The sequence below is a fragment of the Mus musculus genome, chromosome 17 (assembly GCF_000001635.26).
Source record: "Mus musculus strain C57BL/6J chromosome 17, GRCm38.p6 C57BL/6J".
NCBI lineage: Eukaryota > Metazoa > Chordata > Mammalia > Rodentia > Muridae > Mus > Mus musculus.
The window spans coordinates 30769953-30781229 of NC_000083.6; the positions used below are offsets into that span (position 1 = coordinate 30769953).

General features: G+C 43.3%; 1 protein-coding gene across 5 annotated transcripts in view; it reads left to right on the plus strand.

Moving 5' to 3' along the window:
* The window catches only part of Dnah8 (dynein, axonemal, heavy chain 8), a 248828-nt gene that overhangs the window by 143018 nt on the left and 94533 nt on the right, over window positions 1-11277 (plus strand). For all 5 annotated transcript variants that reach the window (XM_030249467.1, NM_013811.3, XM_006523588.3 and 2 more), the window contains 5 exons: window positions 1845-1963; window positions 3577-3680; window positions 4994-5170; window positions 9055-9222; window positions 9771-9986. In XM_030249467.1, coding sequence (XP_030105327.1) covers window positions 1845-1963; window positions 3577-3680; window positions 4994-5170; window positions 9055-9222; window positions 9771-9986 — 784 coding nt within the window. The remainder of the gene's footprint in view (window positions 1-1844; window positions 1964-3576; window positions 3681-4993; window positions 5171-9054; window positions 9223-9770; window positions 9987-11277) is intronic.

The window sequence follows — 11277 nt, forward strand, 5'->3', positions numbered from 1 at the left end:
TGAAGCTCTCTCCAAAGAGAAATTAAACGTAATGACCAGGAAGCAACTCTTTGCAAAGACTGACAATGCAGGGCCAGGCACATCCCATTTTTCTTGCATTGATTTTCTAGTGATTAAATAATGAAAAGATGCCAGACAAATGAGTTTTAAAAATTAACTAGGGGCCATGCTTTTAAATACCTCTTTAACCCTCCAGGATTCCAAGTAGCAGATGCTTAATGAATCACTGTTTCATTTGCTTAATTTTGTTTTGAGAATGACCTAAATAATTCCTTATGAACAGTTTAAAACGAGCCTCTCATCCCAATGCATTATTTATTATGATTAAGGAAGGGCACTGTTTTTAAGTTTCTTTATTGCCTTATGTTGAGAGAACAGTTAGGTTTGGCATTTGCATAGCCAAGTCTTATCAAAGCTTTTTTGACAATTAATTATGAAACAGGACTTTAATTGGGTGCAGGGAGAACAGTCATGGTGTGCTCATTGTGAGCAAGCTGCCCACAATGGTCAAAACACAACAAAACAAAAGTGTAGGGTTTTCTTGCCCCAGAATGCATGGGAGCTGATGAGCAAGACTGGCAGGTAGGACTAAAGCAGGGTCTGCTGGGGCCTCCAGAATAGAGAGCTCCCTGCTGGGGCCTCCAGAATAGAGAGCTTCCTGCTGGGGCCTCCAGAATAGAGAGCTCCCTGCTGGGGCTTCCAGAATATTGAGCTCCCTGCTTGAGTTAAATGGATAGGTTTTGTGAGGTACAGAACATTCCTAAAAACCTGTGCTTTTTTTTCTGTGCAGAGTCTGGTTAATGCCAGGAGTTCTAAGGGATGCCCATGCCTTGAAGTGTTTGCTTAAGCTGTACTCTTCTTTTTGTTAGTACCATGCCCAGACCACCCCTCTTTACCTCTTTACCTGATTCTAGGCATTTCTCAGACTGTCAGAAATTAGTGAGTGAAAATCCTCACAATTGGGCAGATGTGGCAGATGTTATTTCTTCTGCCTCTATCAATCATCTAGCAAGATTAATTTCCTTTTCCTTTCATATGACCACAAAATGTATTTCTTGATTTTTTTTTTTTTTTTGGAAAAATTTGCTACATCTTTTAAGCTTTTCCCATTCCTTTACACTGAAGAATGATTTTTTTTTCTTTTTACAAAATGATTTTACAAAGTGAACGTTTTCAGAAAATGCTGTAGTTATGGTTACATATGTGTCCACGTTCCAAACAAGCAAGCAAAAGACAAAAACAAAACAATCAAAAGGAGCTTTGAAAATGTTAAAATGCCTCCGAACTCCAAAGATGAGTCATGAGATCAAAAATGGCAAGGGACTGTAGAGTCCAGGGAGACTCTAGAGTCTAAACCTCACTTTCTTATATGTGAAATTACCTTTTGTTTATTTCTGTGGTCACAATGAGGACTGAAGCATAAAGCCCACAGTGAGTGTGGCTGTTTGGAGTTCAAGGCCATTTCATCTAGACAGGGGAGAGACTGGTCTTGTGCTGAGTAGCAAATAACAGCCAAGCAGAAATAAATTATGGAGTCCATTGGCATAAGCCCCACTGTTTGTCCTTTCTGTCCAGAAACTTGTTGTTGACAGAGCAAGCTCATGTATGACAATTTATTTGACCTTCACAGTCCCGATGGAGTTACAGACATCCTTCTCTCAGCTTTCCATATATGGAAACACCCTTGAGGGAAAAACAACAGATAGATATGTTCTGTTTTTTTCCATGGCCTTCTGGGATGCCAGGTACCACCCACTGGCTTTCATAGTGGAAGCAGTGTAAAGGGCACTTTACAGAAGGACACTGGAGTGACTGAAGAGACGATTTTTATATACCATTTTCAGATACCGCCGAAGAGCCCACGTGACTCCCAAATCATATCTCTCATTTATAAATGGTTATAAAAGCATTTACACCGATAAGGTGAAATATATCAATGAACAAGCGGAACGGATGAATATCGGTAAGAGGAATGGCCAGTTTTGTCTTTTTCAGGGTTTGTTTAATGGCAATCCCAATGTTTTATTGAATGGGTATCATTGTATTTGAAAATCAAACACTCTGCACTCTTTTTTTTAATTAAAAATATGTATATGTGTATGTGACTGTGTGTGGATATGTGACTGTGTATATGTATGAACATGTAACTGTGTGTATGTGACTGTGTGTAAGCATGTGACTGTGTATGAATATGTGACTGTGTGAGCATGTGACTGTGTATATGTGACTGTGAGCATGTGACTTTGTATGGATATATAACTGTGTGTAAGCATGTGACTATGTGTGAATATGTAACTGTGTATGTGATTGTAGGTCATCATGTGACTGTGTATATGTGACTGTGTATATGTGGCTGTGTGTATGTGACTGTGTGTATGTGACTGACCATGTGTGAGTATATGACTCTGTGTGTGTGTGTGTATGCGTGCATGTGCATTTGAGTGCAGGTGCATCTGGAGGTAAGGAGGTGTCATTGAATCCCTAGCAGCTGGACTTATAGGAAGTTTGAGGTGCCCTGCATGGGTGTTGGGAATAAACTTTTTCTGCTAGAACACTACAGGCTCTTGACTTATTGTTAGGTTGGAACCTCTGTTCACCTACCCCTGCATGAGCTCGGAAACCCCATTTGCCTTCCTTTCCTCAACCCTGCCTGAAAAACTCCAAAGCAATGGCTCCAAGAGCCCAGTTCCCCAGTTTTGGCAGCTGTGGCAACCTCCTCCATGATGCTGCCAGCTACTCAAGTCCCTGGCTAAGCACTCAGCTCTTGACCACACTTGGGCACAAACCCAGCTTATTGCAGACATGTCACTACTCCTTGCCTACAGTCTATAAAACTGCCCCACCCTCGTCTGGGTGTGAGACTTCCTCAGCCCTGTTCTTAGGGACTGATGAGCCCATCCAAGAGCAGCACCTATCAAACTTGCCTTTGGCCTAATCTGGCCTATATCTATCTCACTGAGGGAGAGAAAAAGCCGTCACCTACAAGCCATCTTTCCAGCTCCTACCTATTTATTTAGGTACTTATTTAGGTACTTATTTTCAGGCAGTGTCTCTTATAGTCTACACTGGCCTCTAACTCGTAATTATAGTCCAGGATGACCATGAACTCTGGGGTGTTTGTCCAATAAATATTCATTTAATTACTAAAAGTAGGCCATGGTGACAAATGCCATTTGACCTGGTAAAATAACTGGGCAGTTGCAAACAGAGCGCCCCTTCCTTTTAGCCCTAAGTTCACTGTGTCAGGCATGAATCTCAGTCTCCGAATGGTGCTTGCTGACAAGGAGAAGCCATCTTGTGGAAAAAGCAAAACCATAAATAAATGAAGTAATGAGATGGCTCAGTGGGTTAGGTGTGTGTTTGCATAAGATGAGGACCCAAGTTCGGATCCCCAGCAACCTCGTGAAAAGCTGGGCATGCTAAGAATACTGATTTGGTCTTGTCCTAAAGACAGGTGTATTTCTGTCCATGGCGAGCCATGCTGTATTTGGTATGTATGCCAGCCTTCTTTAGACATAGCGAATACATACCTGATACCCATAATCAGCAAGGGTGTGCCCGTGTGTGTTTGTAAAGGTCTCGACAAGCTGATGGAGGCGAGCGAATCTGTGGCTAAGCTCTCACAGGATCTCGCAGTGAAGGAGAAGGAACTGGCGGTGGCTTCCATTAAAGCAGACGAAGTGAGTTGGCACCCACCCCGTCACGACCCACAAGAAACACTTCCCATCACGTTAAAAGCATTTTTTTACATTGTTATGCAATTCTCAAATAATTAAGAATTACTTATAGAAACCATTATTCTAAGACTTTATTAAAAAAATAAATAAATGGGACATGAGCCTGCAGACTGTGTGGTAAGACCATTAGCACGGACTGCTTAACTTACACAGAAATAAGGACATCCTCTGTCTGGTCTAGAATATTCCTTTTTCTCTGTCTACCTAAGTTCTTGCTGTCACTTACCTGCCTGCGCACTTTCTCCTTTACCATGTATTAAGTCGTGTCTTTAAGGTCTTTTCATATTTTAAGTTTCTAGGGGAGCCACGGCTCATGAATCTATCTAATTATCTATCTATCTATCTATCTATCTATCTATCTATCCATCCATCCATCATCTATCCATCCATCCATCCATCCATCCATCCATCTATCTATCTATCTATCTATCTATCTATCTATCTATCTATCTATCTATCTATCTCTTGGTTTATAGAGATGAGGTTTCAGCCCTGGCTGTCCTGGAACTTACTCTGAAGACCAGGCTGGCTTTGAACTTGGAGATTCTCCTGCCTTTGCCTCCTGCCTCTGCCTCCTGAGTACTGGGATTAAAGTTGCCCAGCGAATTGTTTTAATTATGTAGACGCTCATAGACTGGAAACACTGTTTTAATGGAGGCTTGCATTTGTTCATATATACTCAAAGCTCAAGGACAGCTTATGAGATGGGGTATTGCAAGGTACCCCTCAGAAACTATTTTAAAGATTTTTTTTTCTGATTTTTTGAGACAGGGTTTCTCTGTATAGCCTTGGCTGTCCTGGAACTCACTCTGTAGACCAGGCTGGCCTCAAACTCAGAAATCTGCCTGTCTCTGCCTCCCAAGTTGCTGGGATTAAAGGCATGCACCACCACTGCCAGGCAAGATTTCTTTTTTAACTATGTGTATATATGTATGTGTGTGTCCACATGCACACAGTACCCATGGAGGCCAGAAGAGGGTGTCTGATGTCTTAGAGCTGGGATTACAGATGCTTGTGAGCCCCCTGGTGTGGGTGGACTCAGGTCCTTTGGAAGGGCAGTCAGTGTTCCCAACTGCTGAGCCATCTCTCCAGCCCCCCTCAAAAGTCACTAATAACACACATTACAATGTAAGTGACTTAGATGGGAATCTTTGCTCTTAGTTTCTCGTTTTGTACTCTACTAAATAAAATGACTCGAAGACCCAACCCCATACATTCCACTCTAAAGGGTTTGGCTTGCTCTCTGAATTTACCAGGTCCTGGCAGAGGTCACAGTGAGTGCCCAGGCTTCAGCCAAAGTGAAAAACGAAGTCCAGGAAGTAAAAGATAAAGCTCAGAAAATTGTGGATGAAATTGACAGCGAGAAGGTGAAAGCAGAGACTAAGCTGGAGGCCGCCAAACCTGCCCTGGAAGAAGCAGAAGCAGCCCTGAATGTGAGTCCTCTCTCTTGTGCGCTCTGTGTCTCTGTCTGTTTCTCTCAGTCTCTGTCTCTCTCCCATCACCCTCCCTCCCCACTCTCGCTGCACAAATCACCTCTGGTGTCAGGTTGCGTTATGTGGAATTAGCCCTGGATCTTTGTGGTCAGGAAGCAGAGCTGTGTTCTCGACCCCATTTATAACTTATAATGCAGCCTGGAGACAGATGTTGGCTCTGTTTCCTCAGCAACAGGGCTCTAGTGTGCTCACTCCCTCCTTGTCACCTCTTACTTTCTTTCCTGAACCAGCCTTCCGTGAGAGCCAGAACCAGAGCCTGAGGCCAGTGGCCTAACCTGGGGATGTCCAATCTTTTGACACAACTCTGTCAGCTCCAGATGTGCTGGGCTGTACTCAAAGCCATCCTGGGACACATGTGGCTGGGGACCCAGGGATTGGACATGCCTTTGGAGAGCATGATAGATTCAGATAATGTGGACAGCCTTTTCCTAGCTGCTTGCTCCTTTAAGACTCTGTTGTGAGTTTTCATCTCTCTATGGATAAAGTTCCAGACTGGGTGTCCATGGCCTCGAGGTCAGAAGGGCACAGTTTTTATCCTCTTCTCCCTTGCTCTCTCTCCCATGCTCTCTTTCCCTCCCCCCCCCTTTCTTTTCCTGCCACTGTGTTTTCTTTCAAAAGAGGGGGTGGTCTTACTATGTTGCCCAGGCTGGCCTCCAGCCATCCTTCTGCCTTAGCCTACAAAGCAACAAACTCTGTGTGTGTGTGTGTGTTTGTGTGTGTGTGTGTGTGTGTATGTGTGCACAATGCACACAACAGGGACACAGCTCTAGAGGCGGGAGATGGGCCTTTCCTTCTCAGGATCACCGCTTTTACTCACATAATCAGGAGTCTGTGTTTTTGATTTTCTAAGTCTCCATAGACATTGTGATAATCTCTCATAGATTCTTGAGGTTTCTATGTAGGCATTAGGAATAAGATCATTTGTTGGACACATTAACAGTGTTCTATCTGCCTGCCTGCCTATTCTTTATCTAGTATCTATCAATCTATTGTTACTATCTATCTACCTATGTTCATATGTATACATGTGTGTATTGTATATGTATCTATGTTTGTATGTACACATGTATGTGTTATGTGTGTATTATATTTATACATACATATGTATATTATGTACATGTTTATCTATGTTCACGTTTATACATGTATGTGTATATTATATATGCATGTATCTTATATTTATACATGTATACATGTTATGTATGTATATATTTATGTTTATGTTTATATATATGTACATATCTATCTGTCTGTCTATCTATCTATCTATCTATCTATCTATCTATCTATCTATCTATCTATCTATCTATCTCTGAGATTCTGTTGCTGACAGGTAACCTGACTCCACTCCTATCCATGTCTTGAACTTTGCCCTTGTTGTTCTGTTGCTACCTACAGTGTGACTCTCCCATACAGAAGCACCTTGGGGTTCCGGAAGGACCATGGCCTTGTCTTTGCATGTACCTAAGTGGTCTGCTGAACCTCCTCTTGCTAGGACTGCTTCTCCTAACCTTCACTGCCTGATCACAGCCATCTTTAGAATCTGGGCCCAGTCCTCACCCCTCTAGAACGTTTTCTGTTCTTCTGAGCTCTTCTCTACCCTCCCACCCCCCTAAGCTTCGGTCCTGACAGGACACTTACTTTAAAGCAGCTGTATTTCCTCTGCCTCCCTTGGGAGGCTATGAAGGCAAGGCTCTTTCTGTTAGCTTTGTTTTATATAGGAGAATGCCTATAGCTGTCAAATAAATGAATAAATGTATGGTAATCTCTTAGTTCCATGTCCAGGATGCACCCCTCCATTTCCTTTATGGGTCTGTGTGAAAGAACCAGGTGAGTCTTGAGACATTTTACTGATCTCTGTTTCCCTTGTCGTCCTGGGCTTGCACATTGGTTGCATTGGTTCATTTCTATTGCTGTGATAAAGCACCGTGACCAATAGTATAAAAGAGAGAGTTGAACTGGGTTTCCAGTTCTAGAGGGTCAGAGTTTATGCTGGTGGAGCAAGGCATTGTGGGAGGCAGCTGGAGCAGCAGCTGAGATCTCACACACCAGACCACAAACAGGAAACAGCACACTGGGAATGGTGAGAGTCTTTTGAAACCTCAAAGCCCACACCCAGGAACACACCTCCTCCATCAAGACCACACCTTCAAATCCTTCCCAAACAGTTCAAACCAACTGGGGACCAAGCACTCAAACATATGAGCCTATGGGATCCTCTCTCATCCAAACCACCATAGTGACAATGTCAATTAAATCCAACTCACAGCTCCTAACCATATTTTCATAAGCCTTATGCTGTAATAATTTCTCTTGTTTCTATGGAGTTTCTCCCCCTTCCAGAGACAAGATAGCTCTAAAAGTGAAAACTAAAAATTAAGATTTCTGATATTCAAGGCTTTGCCTCTTTTTCTTCAGTATATATATATATTTGTGTGTGTGTTGTATGCATGTCTTAGTCAGGGTTTCTATGCACAAACTATAATGACCAAGAAGCAAATTGGGGAGGAAAGGGTTTGTTCAGCTTATACTTCCACACTGCTGTTCATCACCAAAGGAAGTCAGGACAGGAACTCACACAGGGCAGGAACTTGGAAGCAGGAGGAGTGCTGCTTACTGGCTTGCTTGCTCTCTTATAGAACCCAGGGATGGCACCACCCACAATGGACCCTCCTACCCTTGATCACTAATTGAGAAAATGCCTTACAGCTGGATCTCATGGCATTTCCGCAAGGGAGGCTCCTTTCTCTGTGATAACTCCAGCTTGTGTCACGTTGACACACAAACCCAGCCAGTACAATGCACGTGTACATTTCTGTGTATATATACATGTGCATGCACATGTCTGTGCAGATATACATGCACATGTGTATGGAGATCAGAATTTGACATCAAATGTCATGCTGTCACTCTCTTATCTTTTTTTGAGACAGGGTCTCCCAATGACCCTGGAGCTGATTCAGTTATATTAGATGGCCAACAGCCCCCTGGGTTCCCCTGTCTTTGTCTCCCAGTGCTAGGACTATAGGCACAAGCCGCCACACTTGGCTTTAATGTGGGTGCTTAGGATTAAGGCCTCGTGCTTGGCATAAAAGTCACTTCACCAATAGAGCTATCTCCCCATCCCTGTCACCCCTCTTAATATCTGTACACTGTTTTGACAACGCAAGCTGTCTGTTATACAGCGAGATCTAGCAAAGGTCTGGGCAGTGGGCCACATGTGATAGTGATACTTTAAGTCAGTCAAGTGAAGGTACAATGGAACAGTAGTGAAGTCAAATAAACATAAATCTGAACCTAACCATGAAGGAGCCATGTCTTAGGTTAGGGTTTTACTGCTGAGAACAGACACCATGACCAAGGCAAGTCTTGTAAAGGACAACAGTTAATTGGGGCTGGCTTAGAGGTTCAGAGGTTCAGTCCATTATCATCAAGGCGGGAACATGGTAGCATCCAGGCAGGCATGGTGCAGGAGGAGCTGAGAGTTCTATATCTTCATCTGAAGGCTGCTAGCAGAAAACTGGTTTCCAGGCAACTAGGATGAGGGTCTTAAGCCCACACCCACAGTGACACACCTACTCCAACAAGGCCATACCTCTCCTAATAGTGCCACTTCCTGGGCCAAGCATATACAAACCATCACAAGCCATTATGCAGAGAAACCATAGGATTTGATTCCCCTGAGGAGATGATGACAGGAATTGGAAGATGAAATACATTTTGTTTTATGCTTTAGTCATTTAAAGATAATAGGTTTCCATACATAAGTCTACTAATACCATTCAGGAAAAAAAATTTATACGGATTCCTACTCCCATCTACAGACCATCAAACCAAATGACATTGCCACAGTCAGGAAGCTTGCCAAACCACCACATCTCATTATGAGAATCATGGACTGTGTCCTGTTGCTGTTCCAAAAGAAAATCGATCCTGTTACCATGGACCCAGAAAAGCCCTGCTGCAAGCCATCATGGGGAGAGTCGTTAAAGGTAGGAAAAATAACTTTGTCTTGTGAGGCACATCAGGTATCTTAGGACATGAAGAAGCAGCCAGACAAGTAGAACACACTGGTTGATCACCAACTACCATGTTCTCAAGAGTTTACCTTAACCTTCATGATATTTGGGTTCCCGCCCCCATCACTGCCACACAGTCCCTGATGTAATATATTTATAAAAAGGAAAGCTTTATTCTGCCTCATTTATTTGTTTTCGGGCCTTGGTCGATTGGTAGCAGGCAGGCAGGCATGGCACTGGAGCAGCAGCAGAGAGCTCACATCTGGAGATAGAGCCACGAGGCAGAGACTAATTGAGAATGATGTATACTTCTGAAACCTCAAAGCCCACTTCCAGTGACACACCACTTCCAACAAAACCACACCTCCTAATCCTTCCCAAATAGTTCCATCAACTGGACGAGTATAGGAACCTATGGGGCCATTTTCATTCCAATTACCAGGGTTAATAAGGCCACATCAGTGCAGGAAGGCAGGGTTTCTCTTCTCCCAGACCTGAGAGATTGCCTCGCTGTGTTCCAGCTGATGAGCGCCACCGGGTTCCTGTTCAGCCTGCAGCAGTTCCCCAAGGACACAATCAACGAGGAAACTGTTGAACTACTGCAGCCATATTTTAACATGGACGACTACACTTTTGAAAGTGCCAAAAAAGTGTGTGGCAACGTGGCTGGGCTGCTTTCCTGGACACTTGCTATGGTGATATTTTACGGCATCAACAGGGAAGTGTTGCCCTTGAAGGTAAATTTCCTTCCTCCCTATAAATCAGTATTTGGTAAAATCGATCATAAGAATTAGTGTTAGCCTGACGGTGGGAGGCAGGGGCTGTCTCTGACTCTGTTGTCTGACTTTGGGGGACCCTTTCTCTCTACTGGAATGCTTAGTCTAAAAAAAGGAGACATATACCTAATCTCACTGCAGTTTGGTTTGCCATGGCTGGCTGATATGCATGGGAGGCCTCCCCTTTCCTGAAGAAAAAGGGAGGAGGGAGGAGAAGCGGGGAAGTTGGGGCAGGGAGGACTGGGAGGAGAGGGAGGGAGGGGAAACTATAGTTGGGATGTAAAGTTAGTTAATTAATTAAAAAATAAATATATGCCCCATGTGTTGGGAGAGAATAAAGACTATACCTACTCTTAAAAAAAATAGAATTACCATTAGCAAACAGACTATAATTTAGAGTGTCATGGGCAAATGTTTCTGTAACCACATTTTTTGGTTTTTGGTTTTTTTGAGACAGGGTTTCTCTGTGTAATCCTGGCTGTCCTGGAACTCACTCTGTAGACCAGGCTGGCCTCGAACTCAGAAATCTGCCTGCCTCTGCCTCCTGAGTGCTGGGATTAAAGGCATGTGCCACCACGCCCGGCTGTAACCACATTTTAATGTTAGTATTTATTCATTTATTTTTGTAACCTTTTGTAATGTTAGTCCTGGATGGCCTGGAACTAGCTCTGTAGACCATGTTAGCCTGGTGCTCACAGGGATCTGCCTGCCCCTGCTTCCTGCCTAGATTCATCCCATGGGAGCTAAAGCCATACACCACTCAAACTCAACCCCTCCACCCCAACCAAGCTGAAAGTGCTGTGGGCGGGATTCTCTTAAGAGAATCATCTTAAGACATGGCTGCCTCTTTAAGCTCTGCATAGATAATTCTGAATGAAATAGAGAATAAAGTTTTAATAGAGGGAAATGATGGGGAAACAGCAAATACAGCCCCAAATGCAAAGAGAGCCAGACACAAACTTTACTAGAAATTTAGATTCAGAGGTAAAGGCTTCTAAGAGCAAAGTTTTTTTTTTTTAATTAATAAAAAAATATGATCCACAGCAAAGATCTAATTATAGTAATGCTCTGTGAAAGAAACAAGATAGTGTTGGATTAAATAAAGCATAAAATGGAACGAAAATTTATTTATATATTACGTGGGAACCAACAAAACCTCTGTGGTGGCTGGAGACTGTGGCACAAGCCATTGGTCCTTGATAGACCTAGCGGATCTGACCACCTTCCTATGGGCCAGATGGAGTGGCGCAGG